Raw genomic sequence first — 19,863 nt, 5'->3', positions numbered from 1 at the left:
AAGGTCCTACCTGAGTAGTCCACGATGTGTGTGGGGACCTTCTCAGGGGTGACATCAGCTGGGATGGTGATCTCCTCTGCACGAGGAGGCACCTGCAAAGCCAGCAGAGCCTGCTCCAGTCCCCAGCTGAGGGGGTGGGTGACAAGGGACTTCAGCCCCCCCACCTGGCTGCTGCCCAGTGCCCTCCCTGCCGGGCTGGGATGAGCTCCAGTCCAACCTCAAAGCCTGGAGGCAGCCAGAGGTTTCACTGCAGGGACATTGATCCATTGGTCTGGAGCTCTGAGCCAAATCCCACCAGGAAAAACCAGCTTCCAGACCACCCAGTGCTGCCCACCCCCACCCTGGAGATCAACCCCCAGCTCACCAGCCTGACCTCCTGGCAGCTGGGGGAAGAGTTAAGCTGATTGTCTGGGCTTTGCTACCAGAGGAAGGGAAGATGTGTGGAGCTGGGCTTCTCCAAGAGCTTCCCAGCACAAACGTTGCTGAGGGAACCATCTGGCAGTGCCAGCTTGATCCCATTTCCCCATCTGGGACACTGGGCCACCAAGCTGGAGGCTCCAAGGGGCACAGAATGGATGCTGCTCCTCAGGGGGGGGTCAGCTCAGTGGCAGGCCTGTCTCCAGGCAGGGGATGCAGCTCAGCCCCTTTCCAAGGGCTCTTGTCACCACAGCCAGGAGGACACAGCTGGGGAGCAAAGGGCCCTGCCACGGGGGGGCTAAGGCTGAGCCCCACGTCCTGCTGTGCTGCAGGACACAGAGAACCCCAGGAACGTGGGGGAGCAGGGCCCTGGGAGGCACCCCCCAACCCTCCCCAGAGCAGCCAGGGCCCCCCAGTCAGGGATCAGATCATCAACTGGAGGCAACACCACTTCAAGCTGGAGCTCCGTGGGCTTCTCACAGGCTTAACCTCACCCAGGCCAGCCCTGGGGTTGTCACCAGGCCCTGGGGGAGCTGCGGGCACCCCCAGGCACCCCCACCTCGGGACAGAGCTGCCTGGCACCCAGGGGGGGTCCCCTGAGGGGCTCCCCCTCACGCTCACCTCTTCAGGGAACTCCTCACCCACCAGAGCCATGATCAGGGATGTCTTCCCCACCTGGGCTAGGAAAGAAAGGTCACACCTTGGCACCGGCCCGAGCAGGCCGGGACCGGCGACAGCCCCACCTGGGGGGCGGGTAAAGGAAGAACTCGGGTGTGTCGGTGAAGCGGGACAGAGCTCGGAGCCCCGCTGACCGGCGGCGGGAGGCGCGGGGGGGGGATGAAGGGAGCCCGCGGGGAAGGCCCCGGCCAAGAACGGGGCTGGTAACGGCGGCCGCGGGGCACTGCCAGGGAGGGACACGGCCCCGGGGCCGGCGGGGGCTGAAGGACAAGGCCCCGGGGCCGGCAGGGGCTGAAGGACAAGGCCCCGGGGCCGGCAGGGGGGGAGGGAGCCCCGCCCCCCCCCCTTCCCGCCCCGCCGCCGGTGCTGAGCGCAGACCCGGCCGCTCCCCACAGCCTCCCCCGCTAGGCCCGGCCCTCCCGGTGCCCCCGCCGCCCGGCCCTACCCTCCCCCAGCAGCAGGATCCGCACGTCGCGCTTCATGGCGGGGCCGCCGCTCCCGGGGCCGCCGCCGCCGCTTCCTTCCCCCCCACCCCCTCCTCGTCACTTCCGGCCGCCCCGGCGCCACTTCCGGCCCCTCCAACCAAGCGCCTCGGGCGGGGCGGGGCAGCGCCCCCTAGCGGGCGGGAGGAGCGCGCGGCACCGCCGAGACCTCCCGGCTTCGCTTCCCACGAGTTTATTAACAAAAGAAACAACAAAAAAACCCCCACGACGCCCCCAGAATGAAAGACAAGGAGTTTGTCAAGCGCATCCCGCGGTGTCCCCCGGGCGCGGCGCTGCGGGCTGGTCCGGCCGCGCCCCGAGGCCTGGTCGGGGCCTGGTCGGGGCCTGGTCGAGGCCTGAGCCGGGGCCTGGCGTGGGAGGCGCTGCCCGGCCCGGGAGCCGCCGTCCCGGGGAGGCCTCCTCAGCCCGCCCGCAGCTCCCAGAGCAGGACGGCGCTGTGCGAAGCCGTCAGGAGGAGGCGGCCGGAGGGGGAGAAGCAGCAGAGCTGGACGGCGTCGTCGTGGCCGGAGTAGTCGTGGCCGGAGCCCCCGGGGCAGCGCAGCAGGCGCAGCAGCCGCTCTGTGGGGACGGGACGAACGGGATCAGCGCCCGGACCGGCGTGGCAGGGAGGCCAGGGGGCGAGCGAGCCCGGGAAGGTACTTAAAGGCGTTAGAAATGCCATGCAGGGTTGGTTTGGGGGTCAGGAATGCCATGCAGGGTTGGTTTTGGGGTCAGGAATGCCATGCAGGGTTGGTTTTGGTGCCAGAAATGCCATGCAGTGTTTTTTAGGGGTCAGGAATGCCATGCAGGGTTGGTTTAGGGGTCAGGAATGCCATGCAGGGTTGGTTTAGGGGTCAGGAATGCCATGCAGGGTTGGTTTGGGGGTCAGGAATGCCATGCAGGGTTGGTTTTGGGGTCAGGAATGCCATGCAGGGTTGGTTTTGGTGCCAGAAATGCCATGCAGTGTTTTTTAGGGGTCAGGAATGCCATGCAGGGTTGGTTTAGGGGTCAGGAATGCCATGCAGGGTTGGTTTAAGGGTCAGGAATGCCATGCAGGGTTGGTTTGGGGGTCAGGAATGCCATGCAGGGTTGGTTTAAGGGTCAGGAATGCCATGCAGGGTTGGTTTGGGGGTCAGGAATGCCATGCAGGGTTGGTTTAAGGGTCAGGAATGCCATGCAGGGTTGGTTTGGGGGTCAGGAATGCCATGCAGGGTTGGTTTAGGGGTCAGGAATGCCATGCAGGGTTGGTTTAAGGGTCAGGAATGCCATGCAGGGTTGGTTTAAGGGTCAGGAATGCCATGCAGGGTTGGTTTAGGGGGCAGGAATGCCATGCAGGGTTGATTTAGGGGTCAGGAATGCCATGCAGAGTTGGTTTAAGGGTCAGGAATGCCATGCAGGGGTGGTTTGGGGGTCAGGAATGCCATGCAGGGTTGGTTTAAGGGTCAGGAATGCCATGCAGGGTTGGTTTAAGGGTCAGGAATGCCATGCAGGGTTGGTTTGGGGGTCAGGAATGCCATGCAGGGTTGGTTTTGGGGTCAGGAATGCCATGCAGGGTTGGTTTGGGGGTCAGGAATGCCATGCAGGGTTGGTTTGGGGGTCAGGAATGCCATGCAGGGTTGGTTTAGGGGTCAGGAATGCCATGCAGGGTTGGTTTGGGGGTCAGGAATGCCATGCAGGGTTGGTTTAAGGGTCAGGAATGCCATGCAGGGTTGGTTTAAGGGTCAGGAATGCCATGCAGGGTTGGTTTGGGGGTCAGGAATGCCATGCAGGGTTGGTTTGGGGGTCAGGAATGCCATGCAGGTTTGGTTTAGGGGTCAGGAATGCCATGCAGGGTTGGTTTAGGGGTCAGGAATGCCATGCAGGGTTGGTTTTGGTGCCAGGAATGCCATGCAGGTTTGGTTTAGGGGTCAGGAATGCCATGCAGGGTTGGTTTAGGGGTCAGGAATGCCATGCAGGTTTGGTTTAGGGGTCAGGAATGCCATGCAGGGTTGGTTTGGGGGTCAGGAATGCCATGCAGGTTTGGTTTAGGGGTCAGGAATGCCATGCAGGGTTGGTTTAGGGGTCAGGAATGCCATGCAGGGTTGGTTTGGGGGTCAGGAATGCCATGCAGGGTTGGTTTGGGGGTCAGGAATGCCATGCAGGGTTGGTTTAAGGGTCAGGAATGCCATGCAGGGTTGGTTTGGGGGTCAGGAATGCCATGCAGGGTTGGTTTTGGTGCCAGGAATGCCATGCAGGGTTGGTTTTGCACCCTAGTGTCAGAAGCAGAGGGTTGGGTGTTGTTTTCCCATCCTAGTGCTAGAAGCAGGGTTGGGGTTTTTTTATATCTACACCCTAGTGTTAGGAATAGAATAGTTTGTTTGAGAGAAGGGAGATCTCTGCCCATTCCAGTGACACCTGGGGGGGTTTTACAGGCCAAGCAGCTGAGGGACTGAACTGGGCTCCATCTGGGGGATCCCAACACGGAGCAGGGTTGATGGCCAAGGTCAGACCCAACACAGCCCCTTCTGTCCTGCTCCCCGGGGCAGGAGGACACCAGGGGGTACCGTGGTGGGGACTGGGAAGGCAGCCAAGGGGGCAAGAAAGGTCAGAATTACCCCTTAAAAGGTACAAAGTGACCTGCTAGAATGGGATGTGTGCACAGGGGCGGGAAACTGATGGGATCATTAGCAGTGTGGGATGGGCTGGAAACCCTGCAGTGCCCAGCCAGGGGGGAAACAGGGGAGGGAACGTTGGGAATAGGGGGTAGAAACTGTTCTTCACCTGGCTCTGGGTGTGCCTGCTTGTTTAGGTCACCCCTTCTGGCCAGAGTGTCAATAACCTGCTGGGCTGAGGGATCCTTTGGGCCTGTTTGCTGGTGCCACAAACGTTTCCCAGCCCAGGGCACCTGCTCCCTGTGGCTGAGCTGCCAGCCCATAACCTGAGTGACAGGCCAGCTTCGTGCTGGGGCAAGCAGGCCATGAACAGCTGGTAACTGGGAGAGAGAGGGTGACAGGGCAGCTCCCTGTGGAGTGTCAGGCTGCCACCCTGCAGCAGGGGGTGCAGCTCTGCAGGCTCAGTGGGTGACCCAGAGCTCCCAGGAAGCTCTCCCTGCTCTCAGGAGCTGCTGTCAGAGCAGGATGGATCTCAGCAGGGTGATAGAAACAGCTCCAGGAGCCAGGTGCCCTTGCCAGGAGAAGGGTGAGCATCCCTGTGCTGGGGGAAGGTCCCTTCTGCCTCCCAAGCTGTGGCTCAAGACAGCCTGGGACCCCAAGGAGTCATTCCAAGGACAAATCCTGCTGATGGATCTCACTTCTGACCTGTGTGTCTCCCAGAACCTCCTCCCTGCCCAGGGCTGGGGCAGCCACCCACGCTCCCCAGGGCCTGAGGACACGAGCTGGTGGGTGTTCACAGCCCTCATTTCAAGGAAGAAGGGCACTGGGTCCCCCTCAATCCCAGCAGGATCTCTTCCCCCAGCCCCAGGCACCCTCTGGTACTCACCACCAAAGCCAAGAGCCATGAAGGGTGCTGCAGGGGACAGGCTGAGCGAGGTAGCAAAGAAGGGCAGGGAGATCTTCTCCACCACCTGTGCTCCAGCAAGAGAAACACCTCAGAAACCAGGAGGGAGAGCAGAGCTGCTGCAGGTGGTTGTTGGGTGGGCAAAAGGGCTCCTCTCCAAGTGGGGGGCTGACAGCACCTCTCAGAGCTCAGCAACCTGCTGGAGGCATCAGCTTTCCAGAGGCAACTCAACTCAAGGGTTTAGTCCCTGTGCTTGGAGGAAGGTCTGTAACCCCAAGGAGTCATCCCAGTGACAAATGCTGCTCCTGGACAAACAGGACTTGAGCTCACACATCTCCCTTCTGCCCCGGGGTGTCTCCCAGGACTTCCTCCCAGCCCGGGAGTGAGGGCAGCCAACACCTCCCCCCTCCAGTCAGCTGGAAAAGCAGCAGGGCTGGGCAGACACAGCCCCAGGCAGGGCCCAGCTGCTCACTGGTCTGCTGGGCCAAACTGGGGAGCCTTGTTTGCCAGGACAGCTTCTCATCTGGGAAGCAGCCCAGCCCTCACCTCCTGCCTCCCCCCACTGCACTGGTGGCAGAGGAGGGGACCCCCCGACAGGGCCCAGGTACCTGTTTCTGGTGCAGACTGTAAAACAAGGCTTCCTTCTGCACCCCAAAGCCCACGTAGACCAGGGTGCTTGGATCCCAAGGGCAGAAGGCAGCCAGACTGGGTGGGAGGCTGCTGAGATCCTGGGAGGGGGACACCAAAGGGCACAGAATTGAGGCCAGATCCTTCCAGGCTGGCCCAGCACAAGAGGAGGGGCTGTTCTGGGCTCCCCAGTTCAGGAGGGACAAGGAGAGAGTCCAGCCCAGGGCCACAGAGATGCTGAGGGGCTGGAGCATCTGCCTGGGAGGAAAGGCTGGGAGAGCTGGGGCTGCTCAGCTGGAGAGGAGGAGGCTGAGGGGGGATCTCCTCAGTGCTGGGCAGTATCTACAGGGGGTGGCAGGAGGGGGGACCAGACTCTTCCCAGGGTGTCCAGTGACAGGACAAGGGGCAATGGGCACAGGCTGGAGCCCAGGAGGGTCAAGCTGAACATGAGGAACAACTTCTTTCCTGTGAGGGTGGCAGAGCCCTGGGCCAGGCTGCCCAGAGAGGCTGTGGAGGCTCCTTCTCTGGAGACATCCCAACCCCAGCTGGAGGTGTTCCTGTGGGATCTGCTGGAGGGATCCTGCTCTGGCAGGGGGCTGGACTGGGTGATCTCCAGAGGTCCCTTCCAACCCTGACAGTTGTGTGAGGGCACAGAGGGGCAGGGAGGGTGGCAGGGGGGGTGGCAGGGCCCACCCTCACCTCAGGGCCAGCAGGAGCTGGGAAGCTGAGCCAGTCGAGGAGCTCACAGGTGTCCTTCAGCCAGTCAGCTGCCCAGACACTGACCCGCCGGTCGGAGCTGCTGGCCAGCCAGAGGTCACCTCCTTCCACCCCAAAGGCCTGGTACTGCAGAAAAGAAGTGAGACTGTGACTCTTGGCAGTGCAGAAGGCTCAAAGGAAGTTGCCACTAGAGCTAAGCTGGGGCAGGAGCTGATGGGAACGTGGGCCTCATGCCTTAAGGGGAAGGACACCAGGATTATCCACCACTTGGGTGGTGGTTAAAGTCACTTAAGAGTAAAACAGGACAAGGAAGAGGCTGCTGGTGGAGGGCTGAGAGTCTGAAGGACACAGATCCCTTCCCTGGGACATGCTCTGGATCTGCACATCTCCTAGGGGAGCACTTTCAGGTGCTGTGTGTCCCCTCCCCACGTCCTTCCCCTGCAGCTGAGGAGGATCTCCGAAGCTCAGAGCCAGCAGGGAACCCAGCCTGGAGCTGTGGGTGGTTTGAAGAGGGAAGGGGAGGGACAAGGAAGCCAAGCCCTGCTGTGTGACACACAGGGCACAGGCTGAGGTCTCACCTGCTTCCTGCAGCACTGGAGGACGGTGATGGGGGAGCCCTTGTGGTCATGGAGGACACGGAGAGTCATCCCAGTGCGGGAGCTGCTGACAGCCACCAGCCCATCCTTGCCCCCTGACAAGATCATTTCTCCTGTGGGCAGAGGAGAAAGGTCCAAGACACTGGGATACTGGTGTCCCCAAGCACCTGAATGGCTGGGAACATAGAACCACAGAATGGTTTGGGTTGGAAAGGACCTGTAAGATCATCCAGCCCAACCTTTCAGCTCGCTCTACCAACCCAGCTCTCCCAGCCCACTTCTCACCCATGGTCCTAAGCACCAGATCTGAACAACTTCTAAACACATTCAGGGATGGTGATTCAACCACTTCGCTGGACATTCCAGTGCTTAACAACCTCTTCTGTAAAGTTTTCCACCCTAAACCTCCCCAAACATCTGAGACAAGGGCTGGGAATGATGAGGTGGCTTGGAGACACCCAGTACAACTCTACACAGAAGATGAGCTGCTGTAAACTGGAAGCAGGAAGACACAAGGACATGCTTGGTTTGGGTTGGAAGGACCTTAAAGATCATCTAGCTCCAACCCCCTGCATGGGCAGGGACACCTCCCACCAGCCCAGGTTGCTCCAAGCCCCATCCAACCTGCCCTTCAACACTGCCAGGGATGGGGCAGCCACAGCTTCCCTGGGCAACCTGGGCCAGGCTCTCACCACCCTCACACCCAAGAATTTCCTCCTCATGTCCAACCTCCATCTCCCCTCTGCCAGTTTTAATCCATCCCCCTTGTCCTCTCCCTCCCTGCCCTTGTCCCAAGCCCCTCCCCAGCTTTCCTGGAGCCCCTTCAGGCACTGGAAGGTGCTCTAAGGTCTCCCTGGAGCCTTCTCTTCTCCAGGCTTTGTCCCCAACCCCCTTTGCTACACCAGGAACAATAAACCCCCGTGTCCCTTTTCCCACAGGCTCTGCTGGCAGCTGCCCAAGCTCTTTGCTCTCCATGTCCCCCCAGCAGCCTCACCATCAGTGGAGTAGGTGATGGCAGTCAGGGCCAGGGCATGGGGGTGCATCTTCAGCTCCATCTCAGTCCTGGAGATGCTGAACACACGGATGGTGCCATCACTGTACCCTGCCACCACGTGCTGGTTCTCTGCTCCCCATGGAATGAGAGGCTTCCAGGCCAGGCACTGGCAGCTCTGCAAAGTCACCAGGGCAGAGTCACAGAATTATCTTGTTTGGGAAAGACCTTCAAGATCACTGACTCCAACCATCAACCAACACTGTCCTTAACTAAACCAAATCCCTCATGTTTTTGTGACTCTTAAGTCCCTCCATGGTGAGCCCACCACTGCCCTGGGCAGCCTGTTCCAATGCCTGACAACCCTTTGGGGGAAGAAATTCTTCCCAACATCCAATCTGAACCTCCCCTGGTGCAACTTGAGGCCGTTCCCTCTTGTCCTGTCACTTGTTCCTGGGAAGCAGAGACCAACCCCCCTGGCTCCAACCTCCTCTCAGGCAGCTGCAGAGCCAGCAGGTCTCCCCTCAGCCTCCTTGTTTCCAGGCTGGACACCCACAGCTCCTGGGGTTGGAAGGGACCTCTGGAGATCACCCAGTCCAACCCCCTGCCAGAGCAGGGTCACCTGCAGCAGATCCCACAGGAACATGTCCAGCTGGGGTTGGAATGTCTCCAGAGAAGGAGCCTCCACAGCCTCTCTGGGCAGCCTGGCCCAGGGCTCTGCCACCCTCACAGGAAAGAAGTTGTTCCTCATGTTCAGCTTGACCCTCCTGTGCTCCAGCTTGTGCCCATTGCCCCTTGTCCTGTCCCTGGACACCCCTGGGAAGAGTCTGGTCCCCCCTCCTGCCACCCCCTGTAGATACTGCCCAGCACTGAGGAGACCCAGTGACACAATGAAGCCCAGCCCCGTGCAACCAAGAGCACAGAGAGCTCCACTTGCCACCATTTCCCCAGCACACCTGCCCTGTGAGGACACACGGGCCCTTGCAAACCCCGAGCACTGCCTTGTACCTTCTGTCAAGAGTTGGAGGCACCCACAAACCTGGTTGAGCACCTGGAACTGCACCACCAGCTCCACGCTGCCCAGCGCCCAGACCCGGAGGCTGCCGTCCTCCCCGCAGGTGGCACAGTGGGACTCCTCAGGGCTGAAGGACACCTCGGTCACCTGGGATGGGAAGGGAGATGGGCCACAGCCCAGAGGACATCAGCTCCTTCTCAGCCCCCCCCCCCCCCCCACAAGGTTTCGTGCTTAAATTTTGGGGTGCCAGGCAGCAATGGGAAGCAGGGCAGCTGAGCCCGAAGCAAGGATGGGGCACCACCCAGCATGGGTCTGTATAAAGTATCATCAGCATGGGACTATGGGATGGGTTGGGTTGGAAGGACCTTCAAGATCATCCAGTCCCAACCCCCTGCATGGGCAGGGACACCTCCCACCAGCCCAGGCTGCTCCAAGCCCCATCCAACCTGCCCTTCAACACTGCCAGGGATGGGGCAGCCACAGCTTCCCTGGGCAACCTGGGCCAGGCTCTCACCACCCTCACAGCCAAGAATTCCCTCCTCATGTCCAACCTCAATCTCCCCTCTGCCAGTTTTCATCCATTCCCCCTTGTCCTCTCCCTCCCTGCCCTTGTCCCAAGCCCCTCCCCAGCTTTCCTGGAGCCCCTTCAGGCACTGGAAGGTTCTCTAAGGTCTCCCTGGAGCCTTCTCTTCTCCAGGCTGAACCCCCCAACTCTCTCAGCCTGGCTCCAGAGCAGAGCTGCTCCAGCCTCTGATCATCTCTGGATTCTCTCCGGGAGCTTCATGTCCTTATGTTGGGGACTCCAGACCTGGACACAGTTCCAGGTGGGGTCTCCCCAGAGCAGAGCAGAGGGGACAATCCCCTCCCTGGCACTGCTGCCGACACTGCTGGTGACACAGCCCAGGACAGGGTTGGTTTCTGGGCTCCAGCTCATGTTGAGCTTCTCATCCACCATCACCCCCAGGTCCTTCTCCTCTGGACTGTTCTCAATCCAGTCTCCAACCCAGCCTGTATTTGTCCTGGTACCTTCTCTTCTAGCATTGGAACCCTTTTTTTCTGTAGCTGGAAGACCCCCCAGAGCAACAGCCACTTGCAAACACTCCTTCTTCCCCTGGGTTGGGTTCTTTTTGTTTCAGGCAAAGGGCAGGTTCTGTGACATGGATGTCCTGCTAGCAAACAGAAGGCAGGCAGAAGTCACAGCACTCAGGAATGAAGCCTCAGGGACTGCAGACTGCCTTCCCTGCTCCAGAAGAAAGGTCCACAGCCCTTCCAAGCCTGGGGAAGTTCAACCTCCAAGGCCAGAGCTCAGACTGCTCCAGGCTGGGTTCCTCAGCCTGCACAGGTCTCTCTGGACTCCACATCACCCACTTGGCTCTAATGAGCCCTGCAGCTCCCTGCCCTGCCCCATGGCCAGACCAGGGGACATTCTGCAGCCCTCACATGCTTCCTGGGACAGGGACACTTGCTGCTCTGCAGGACAAACCACCCCAGCCCCTCTCACCTTGTTCTTGTGGCCGCTGATCAGCCGGATGCTGGTGCTCTCTGCCCAGTTGATGTACCACAGGGTTCCTGCTGTGGTGCCCACAATCCCCAGCTCCAGAGAGTCATCAAAGGCTGCACTGACAATGGTCCCATCCAGGGTGAGCTCGTCTTCCAGCAGGACTGAGCTGGACCTGGAGGAAAGGAGGGTGGGAGGTCTGGCTCTGCTGGGGGAGCAGCCTCTGGCTCTGCTGGGGGAGCAGCCTCTGGCTCTGCTGAGGGAGCAGCCTCTGGCTCTGCTGGGGGAGCAGCCTCTGGCTCTGCTGGGGGAGCAGCCTCTGGCTCTGCTGGGGGAGCAGCCTCTGGTTCTGCTGGGGGAGCAGCCTCTGGCTCTGCTGGGGGAGCAGCCTCTGGTTCTGCTGGGGGAGCAGCCTCTGGCTCTGCTGGGGGAGCAGCCTCTGGCTCTGCTGGGGGAGCAGCCACTGGTTCTGCTGGGGGAGCAGCCTCTGGTTCTGCTGGGGGAGCAGCCTCGGGCTCTGCTGGGGGAGCAGCCACTGGTTCTGCTGGGGGAGCAGCCTCTGGCTCTGCTGTGCCCTCAATGCCTGGTGAGCCCAGAGCTCAATTTGCAGGGAAATGGTTCCATGAGGGGCTTGGGGACAGGGAACAGTGACCTGGTGCTGAGCCCTCCTGTGAGGGAATGGGGGAGGGAATGGGGGAGGGAATGGGGGAGGGAATGGGGAGGGAATGGGGGAGGGAATGGGGGAGGGAATGGGGAGGGAATGGGGGAGGGAATGGGGAGGGAATGGGGGAGGGAATGGGGGAGGGAATGGGGAGGGAATGGGGGAGGGAATGGGGGAGGGAATGGGGAGGGAATGGGGGAGGGAATGGGGAGGGAATGGGGGAGGGAGTGGGGAGGGAATGGGGGAGGGAATGGGGAGGGAATGGGGGAGGGAATGGGGAGGGAATGGGGGAGGGAATGGGGAAGGGAATGGGGGAGGGAATGGGGAGGGAATGGGGGAGGGAATGGGGAAGGGAATGGGGAGGGAATGGGGGAGGGAATGGGGAGGGAATGGGGGAGGGAATGGGGAGGGAATGGGGGAGGGAATGGGGAAGGGAATGGGGAGGGAATGGGGGAGGGAATGGGGAAGGGAATGGGGAAGGGAATGGGGAGGGAATGGGGGAGGGAATGGGGAAGGGAATGGGGGAGGGAATGGGGAGGGAATGGGGGAGGGAATGGGGGAGGGAATGGGGAGGGAGGAAAAAAGGAAGGGAGGGAAAAAGGGGAGGCAGAAAGGAGCAGAGAAGAGAGGGGAGGGGGGGGAAAGGGGAGAGGAAAAGGGGAAGGGAAAAGGGGAAGGGAAAAGGGAAGGGGAAAAAAGAAGGGGAAAAGGGAAGGGGAAAAGGGAAAGGGAAAAGGAGAGGGGAAAAGGGAAGGGGAAAAAAGAAGGGGAAAAGGGGAGGGAAAGGGGAGGGGAAAGCGAGGGGAAAAGGGAGGGGAAAAGGGAGGGGAAAGGGGAGGAAAAGAGGAGGAGAAAGGGAGGGGAAAGGGAGAAAACAGGGGACACAACAATGCAAAAGAAACAAAGGCAACGAATGTATTTTCACTCCTTTTCCTACAGGATTTCCTACAAATCAGTGACCAACTTCAGGCCTGATGAACTCCCCCCATTCCCAGCACCAGGAGGGCCAGGTCCCAGTGGGACAGATGCCATCAAAAGATGCAGACAAAGCCTCAGGGGTCACGGGCTGGAGGGGGAAAGCCAAGAGCAACTGAGGCAGCAGGGATGCAGGGAGAGCCAGTGTCTGCGTGTCACAAACCACCTAGCAGGGCCTGGGAGCTGCCAGGGGAGGGGAAGAGCTTCTCCAGAGCAGGGTGAGATGGGCATAAAGGGGACAAGGAGGCCAACCAGCTCCTACCTGGCACGGGGACCTTCCAGCCTCAGCTCCTGCATGGTGCCCACTGCCCAGAGGCGCAGGCGCCTGGTGTTGCTGCCGCTGAGCAGCCGGTCGTGCCCACACAGCAGGACTCCTGGGGCAGAAGGGAGGACACCCTGAGTGTCCACCCCCCCTCCTCAGCCACCACCCAAGGTCTGCTCCTGACAGCCAGCCCACCCATTCATTCAGGTAGGGCAGTGAGGGACTTGGGCAACCCAGTAGTGACAGGCTAGAGGTGAAACCCCACCAGGAGGCTGAGGAAGCCCAGGTTGGGTCTCACGGCCACCCCCTCCTCTTCCAGTTGACACAGCAAGCTGGTTCCCCAAGCACAGCTGGAAGAGGAGGTCTGCAAGGTGATTGCTTCTCTTTCCTGAAGAGTTCTCTGCCACAGCCCTGACAGACACCCAGGACACGGGCACCCACCGATCTCGCCCTCGTCGGCCTCCCAGGTCATGAAGCAGCTGTTGGTCTCCGTGTCCCACACACAGATCTGGCCTGAGTTGGTCCCACTGTAAAGAAGAGCTTCAGCACCATAACAGAGAGAGGTCATCTCCACTGCTCCTAAAATGTCTGGGGCAGGGACCCGATGAACCTGCCAGAGCACACAAAATAGAAATCATGGAATGATTGGGTTGGAAAGGACCTTGAAGACCATCCAGTTCCAACCCCCCTGCATGGGCAGGGACACCTCCCACCAGCCCAGGCTGCTCCAAGCCCCATCCAACCTGCCCTTCAACACTGCCAGGGATGGGGCAGCCACAGCTTCCCTGGGCAACCTGGGCCAGGCTCTCACCACCCTCACAGCCAAGAATTTCCTCCTCATGTCCAACCTCAATCTCCCCTCTGCCAGTTTTCATCCATCCCCCTTGTCCTCTCCCTCCCTGCCCTTGTCCCAAGTCCCTGTCAAAGAGAACATGGTTCTTACCTACAGCAGAAAAAAAAAACAACAACCCTCACTTCATGCAGTTACTGCCTCAAGTACAACTGGAGGCCACTCATGGGCAGCCAACAGCATCTCAGGAAGAGAAGTGATCAGGCCTCAGAGCCTCAGCAGGGGCTTGGAAAAGAAGCTGGAGATGCTGACCAGGAATTAAAAAAAGCAGGGAAATCTGAGGGTTACCTTGAGGTTGACATCAGCTCCCTGCTGCTCCAACAGCCAGAACATGACTGATCCCTTCCCCACACAGGCCAGTTCTCTGTGGGCAAGAGGACTGAAAGCCACGTTGTGCACTGGCCACAAGAGACACGTTGATGCCAGGAGTTCATAGGTGTAGGTGCTCCACAGAGCAAGGGTTTGGTCACTGTAGTCCCCTGGGGTAGGGCAGGAATCAGAGAACAGAATCACAGAATTGTTCTGGTTGCAAAAGACCTTCAAGATCATTGAGCCCAACCATCAACCCAACTCAACCAACCATCAACCCAACTCTACCAACCATCAACCCAACTCTGCCAACCATCAACCCAACTCTGCCCAGCCCAGTGCTAACCCATGTCCCTCAGCACCACATCTCCAGGGCTCTGAAACCCCTCCAGGGATGGGGACTCCACCACCTCCCTGGGCAGCCTAAGCCTCCCCTGGCACAACTTGAGGCCCTAATGGCAGTAGGAGAAAGTTCTGCAGCCTCAGGCTGCTCTGGAGCACACACACATCCCCTCTGTGTCCCCCTTGTCCAGACACAAGGTGGGTTTGGAATGTCTCCAGAGAAGGAGCCTCCACAGCCTCTCTGGGCAGCTTGTCCCAGGGCTCTGCCACCCTCACAGGAAAGAAGTTCCTCCTCATGTTGAGGTGGAATTTCTATGTTCAACTTGTACCCATTACCTCTAGTCCTGTTACTGGGCACCACTGAAAAAAACCTGACCCCCTCCTCTTGACACCCACCCTTTCAGTATTGATAAGGTCCCCCCTCAGTCTTCTCCAGACCACAAGTCTCTCAGCCTTTCCTCATAAGAGAGATGTTCTCATCCCCTCCTCATCTTTGTAGCCCTTTGCTGTCCCCTCTCCAGCAACTCCCTGTTCTGGAACTGGGGAGCCCAGAACCACACACAGTTCTCCAGATGGGGCCTCACCAGAGCAGAGGGGAGAAGAACCTCCCTGGACCTGCTGGCCACACTCTTCCTCATGCCCCCTAGGATGGCCTCTTGGCCACAAGGGCTGTGCACTTGGGGCTAACAGCTTTGAAACAAGGAGGTGTCACCTTTGCTGAGGTCCATGCTGGGATGGGAGCTGACCTTAACAGAAGCCACCCTACCTGGGTGGCAGCAGAAGGTGATGGCAACCAACCCAGCTCCCTGACAGCTCCAGAGGACAATGCTCTCCTGCTGCCTTTCCCAGGCTCCACAAGCTCCTTGGAGACTTCCAGCTTCTCCCTCCTCTGCAGCCCAGCCCAGAACTGGACGACAAAGTCTCCTCTCCCCTGTGGCTCCACGAAGAGCACAAAGCTCCTTTTCTCTCCAGCAAACCTTCCTTTCTTTTCCAAGGGCAGACTCAGCAGCCCAGGGGGCTGGTGTTGCCTGCTCCCCAGGTCCTCCCTCATGCCAAACGAGAGCTTCCTAATTGCATGTCTGTCCTTTAAATGTCCCCTGCCTAAACCAAACAGACAGCTGGAGTCTGCATCTTGTGCTGGCAGCCCTGCCTGGCAGGAGGCTGAGACTGGGAAGCTTCTCCTGCACAATTCCTGCTAAGGAGAAATCCAGAAGAAGGCTTTCTTTGTTTTTCCCCTTTGGATACTACTTTTAGGAGCTGCAAACTGTTTGCACAGGCTTCACAAGCACTGGTGAGAAGCTGGCACTGATGGAGGAAGGAGGGGTGAGGAGGAGCTGGGGGGAGCAACAGCTTCGTACCCCAAACCTGGCCTGTGGATCATGGAATGGGTTGGGTTGGAAGGGAAGTGAAAGATCATCTATTCCCAACCCCCCCTGCATGGGCAGGGACACCTCCCACCAGCCCAGGTTGCTCCAAGCCCCATCCAACCTGCCCTTCAACACTGCCAGGGATGGGGCAGCCACAGCTTCCCTGGGCAACCTGGGCCAGGCTCTCACCACCCTCACAGCCAAGAATTTCCTCCTCATGTCCAACCTCAGTCTCCCCTCTGCCAGTTTTCATCCCTTCCCCCTTGTCCTCTCCCTCCCTGCCCTTGTCCCAAGCCCCTCCCCAGCTTTCCTGGAGCCCCTTCAGGCACTGGCAGGTGCTCTAAGGTCTCCCTGGAGCCTCCTCTTCTCCAGGCTGAACCCCCCAACTATCCCAGCCTGGCTCCAGAGCAGAGCTGCTCCAGCCCTTGGGTCATCTCTGTGGCCTCCTCTGGGTACTCTAGGGTGCCCTCCTGCTCCTAGCCCTGCTGTACTCACCCAGGGTAGCAAGGAACCTGTCATCCCTGGAGAATGCCATGGCTTGTACTTGTGTCTTGTGGTGGAAGAGAGTTGCTGTGCAAACCCCATCCTGGATGCTCCAGATGCAGATCTGACAATGGGAGTCTCCTTCCCTCTTCCCTGAGGCAGAAGCAAGAACCTGAAAGAACAACATGTTATCACTGAGACCTTGGTAAGTCATGAGAGAAACACTTCATTCATTTGTCTCAGCAACTGCTGCTCTCCAAAGTGATGTGGTTGAGAACAACCACCAGCTGTTGGGCAGGCGCCCCCAGAGGGAGGGAGCAGCCTTTCCTGGCACCCCAAGCCATCATGATGTAGAGCTGGGCTCCAAAACCATCTAATACTTTCCATAAGCCCAGGTGTCCATGCAGAAGGAGGAACAGACCAATGGGATTTTCAGCTGGGACAGTCCTTCAGCCCAAAGGGACACAGACAAAGCCCAGCCCAGGGCAGCAGGAGCTCATGTCCCACCTGGGCATCGTGGCTGACAGCCAGGGTGGAGATCTCCTCAGTGTGGCCCAGCCAGTGACTCTGAGACCCCGAGTGCAGGTCCACCACCACAATGAGGCAGCCACAGGTGTAAGCAAAGAAACCTGGTGGAGAAGGAGGAGACAGACATGAGGAGGAAATTCTTGGGTATGAGGGTGGTGAGAGCCTGGCCCAGGTTTCCCAGGGAAGCTGTGGCTGCCCCATCCCTGGCAGTGTTGAAGGGCAGGTTGGATGGGGCTTGGAGCAGCCTGGGCTGCTGGGAGGTGTCCCTGCCCATGCAGGGGGTTGGATCTAGATGATCTTGAAGGTCCCTCCCAACCCAAACCATTCCATAATTCTATGGGATGGATGTTGTCACCTAAAGGCTCCAGAATCAGCCCCCACATCACGATTCTGGAAGATCCTTGTTTTCTTTCTCAGGAAGAGGTAGAAGCTGATTCTTCTACACAGCTTGTCAGAATCCTGCCCATCAGCTGGGGGCTGGAGGAAAACCTCACCTCCCAAGACCTGAGCAAAGCCAAGCTGTTGGGCAGCACTCCAGGCAGGAGGAAGGAGGCCAGGATGGCTTGGTGAGAACTTTCCCTCTGCTCTGCCCACCCAATCACTGAATCCCAAGCCTGCCCGTAGCAACCAACATTCACCCAGGGCAAAGAAGAAGAGCTACTGGATTTTCCCAAGGCAAAGAACCCTTGTGTTAAGGCCAAGATTCCAACCCAACAGCTGGAGGACCATAAAGTGGCTCAGCACGTCCCCCCTTGCCCACCCCAGAGCCTTCCTGGGGTACCTGTGTCTGGGTTCCACACCATATTCCCTCTGCCATTCCCATTGTAGCCAATCACTGCTTTCAGCTTCAAGACCTCCCTGCCAGCTGGAGGAGAAGAGAAACTCTGCAAGAAAAAGAGACACTGGCTTAAAAGAAGGTTAAAAAAAGACATGGAGCTGTTGGAGAGAGTCCAGAGGAGGCCACGGAGATGATGGGAGGGCTGGAGCAGCTCTGGAGCCAGGCTGGGAGAGTTGGGGGGTTCAGCCTGGAGAAGAGAAGGCTCCAGGGAGACCTTAGAGCACCTTCCAGTGCCTGAAGGGGCTCCAGGAAAGCTGGGGAGGGACTTGGGACAAGGGCAGGGAGGGAGAGGAGCAGGGGGAAGGGATGAAAACTGGCAGAGGGGAGATTGAGGTTGGACATGAGGAGGAAATTCTTGGCTGTGAGGATGGTGAGAGCCTGGCCCAGGTTGCCCAGGGAAGCTGTGGCTGCCCCATCCCTGGCAGTGTTGAAGGGCAGGTTGGATGGGGCTTGGAGCAGCCTGGGCTGGTGGGAGGTGTCCCTGCCCATGCAGGGGGGTTGGATCTAGATGATCTTTCAGGTCCCTCCCAACCCAAACCAGTCTGGGATTCGGTGACACTTTCATGATTTGATCTTCTGTTTGAAAGCAATTTCTGACCCTCCTCTGCTCTGGGTGTTCATGGTTGGTTTCTGGGCTGTAAACTGGGCAAATCCACCCACCCCTGCCCCCAAATTGCTGGTTCTCCACTTGCCCAGGGAACCAGCCCCAGCCCAACTCTCACCTGGGGAAGCACCGAAGCTTTAAAGCGAGGAGTGAAATGCCAGTAGGAATCTGGGCGGATGGAGAACTGGGACATGGGACTTCTGGTCTCCTTTCTGGGCTCTGTCACACAAAGAAGAGGACAACACCTGTGGGCTGCTGCTCCTGGGAATGGTTTGGGAGCAGCAGTGGATGAACACACACATCAGCAAGGCAAAAAATCAGACTGACCATGGGAAAAGCACCAGCCCTCCAGGACCAGAGGAACATCACCCCCCTCCACCCTCAGCCCCACCACTCTTCAAACAGCCCTGGCCAGCCCTGCCCCACCAGAAGCCCCACCCAGCTAGAAAAAAGGTCTGCAAAGCTTCTGGCAGCTGCCTGCTTCTGGCAGCTCACCAGGAGCTGCTGCAACTTGGAGGCTGCACATCTATTCATAGAGACATGGGGACCTTTCGTGGCCTGGGCTCCACAGGACCTGCCTCTTAGGGGTGAGGGTTTTGTTCCAAGCTGAAGAGGAGCTTCTGCTGAGCCTAGAAGCAGCAGCAGGGAAAGAACCAGGAAAATAAGGAGTCTTGGGAGACCAGCACGAGCTTCAGATGACTTCACCCACAGGACATGCCCTGATGGACCCATCCTTGCTCTTTGTCCCTCAGCTCAGAGCACGTGTCCAGGTCTGTCTGTACCACATGTATCATGATATTTCTTCATTCTCCATGGCTAGACCAAGCTGCCAGGCTGGCCTGAGCATGGGGAGCCCTGATGGAACCATTTCTGTACGAGATGGGAACACCCAACCCCTGACTTACCATTTGCTGATCCTCCAGGAGACCTGGAGCTCTCCTGCCTCCCTCTGGGCCTCACGACAACGAGCTCCTCGTTCCTGACTGGCTCCATCACAAGGACTGAGGCATCTTTGTCCCCATTTGCCACCATCCCCCTGCTGCCTGCCTCATCTGCTTCCTCCTCTTGGTCTGACGTGGAGAAAACACCTGAAAAGAAGAACCAGTGGGAGGACAGAACCATCCATGGACTTCAGGGCTGCTTCGTGTGTGACCGAGCCTTTGATTCTGGCAGTGTCACTCTCCTGCTCTGGCTGGCAAAGCAGACAGGTCCTCCTGGATCTGTCCAGCAAGGTCTTCACCACACTCCTCAGAGAAGCTCTGCCAGAGCTTTGTCTATGGAGAAGACCACAGGAGAACCCCAGCACCTCTGGTTGGGTTCGTCCAAGTTAAGGGAAGGGAAGTGCAGACTGGTCAGGGTGTGCAGGAAGGGGATCACGGGCAGGGATGGCTCCAAGGATGCTGCTGAATGAGGAGTTTTTCCTAAAACAAGATTGATTTTCCCCTTTCCTGCAAGTTCTTCTTACTTTGACACCCCTCTTGGTGGACAGAGGTGACATCCAAACAGGGAGGTGAGGGCAGCAGTGGAAGAGGCGCTGTGTGCCGAGGTGTCTCAGAGCCATCCCTGAGCTTCTCAGAGCTGCCTTCTGTGAAAAGAACAGGCCTTGTGAAATGTCCTTCAGCCCTTGGATCCTCTCCTCCTCCTGGGCTGACCGATGGGGATACCTCCAAGTTCATTCCTGCTACACAGGAGAAGCCACTTCTTCTCTGTCCTTCCAGACAGGGAAGGACAGACAGAGAGGGGGACAGTGAGGGCATGGAAAGAAGAAGAAGAAGAAGAAGAAGGCAAAAGCTGAAAGACAGAAAGAAGTGATGTGAGGCAGGGAAAGAGAGAAGCCCAAAGCTGAAAGACCCACCAGAAACCCCAGAGCAGCTCAGCTCAGCATGTCCCCTCCTGGGCAGACTCCCACCAAGAGGTACTAACTAACTGGAGCCTGCCCTTTGGGGCTAATGAGCTGGTCAGCCCCCCCCAACTAGCTGACTCCCTGGAGGAGGGAACTAAAGACCCCACCCCACCTCATCTGCCACGGGGAGCAGTTGCTGGAGGAGCTGCCAACCAGCACAACTCACTGGAGGAGACAAAGTCACTGACTCCCAGGAGCAGAGAAGACTCGGAGGAACGAGGCCTG

At 58.9% G+C, this 19,863-nt stretch overlaps 1 protein-coding gene across 4 annotated transcripts in view; it reads right to left on the bottom strand.

The window, feature by feature from the left end:
- LOC127390355 (mitochondrial Rho GTPase 2) overlaps nt 1-19,863 on the bottom strand; it is a 53,923-nt gene that overhangs the window by 9,777 nt on the left and 24,283 nt on the right. For 2 of the 4 annotated variants that reach the window (XM_051631875.1, XM_051631876.1), the window contains exons 25-42: nt 19,805-19,860; nt 19,201-19,320; nt 18,641-18,823; nt 17,854-17,954; nt 17,075-17,177; nt 16,273-16,394; nt 15,778-15,937; nt 13,553-13,743; nt 12,856-13,024; nt 12,415-12,526; nt 10,520-10,691; nt 9,043-9,165; nt 8,007-8,181; nt 6,995-7,125; nt 6,399-6,542; nt 5,681-5,800; nt 5,055-5,139; nt 1,755-2,156 (exon numbers count right to left, since the gene is read on the bottom strand). In XM_051631875.1, the coding sequence (XP_051487835.1) occupies nt 1,999-2,156; nt 5,055-5,139; nt 5,681-5,800; nt 6,399-6,542; nt 6,995-7,125; nt 8,007-8,181; nt 9,043-9,165; nt 10,520-10,691; nt 12,415-12,526; nt 12,856-13,024; nt 13,553-13,743; nt 15,778-15,937; nt 16,273-16,394; nt 17,075-17,177; nt 17,854-17,954; nt 18,641-18,823; nt 19,201-19,320; nt 19,805-19,860 (2,425 nt within the window). In that variant the 3' untranslated portion in view covers nt 1,755-1,998. Of the gene's footprint in view, nt 1-10; nt 93-1,038; nt 1,098-1,540; nt 1,618-1,754; nt 2,157-5,054; nt 5,140-5,680; nt 5,801-6,398; nt 6,543-6,994; nt 7,126-8,006; nt 8,182-9,042; nt 9,166-10,519; nt 10,692-12,414; nt 12,527-12,855; nt 13,025-13,552; nt 13,744-15,777; nt 15,938-16,272; nt 16,395-17,074; nt 17,178-17,853; nt 17,955-18,640; nt 18,824-19,200; nt 19,359-19,804; nt 19,861-19,863 lie in introns of those variants that run through there. The other 2 variants (XM_051631878.1, XM_051631877.1) reach the window with 2 other exon arrangements.

Source organism: Apus apus, chromosome 14 (assembly GCF_020740795.1).
Source record: "Apus apus isolate bApuApu2 chromosome 14, bApuApu2.pri.cur, whole genome shotgun sequence".
Taxonomy (NCBI): domain Eukaryota; kingdom Metazoa; phylum Chordata; class Aves; order Apodiformes; family Apodidae; genus Apus; species Apus apus.
Note: the sequence above shows the minus strand (reverse complement) of the source record. Positions and strands in the feature narration are given on the sequence as shown.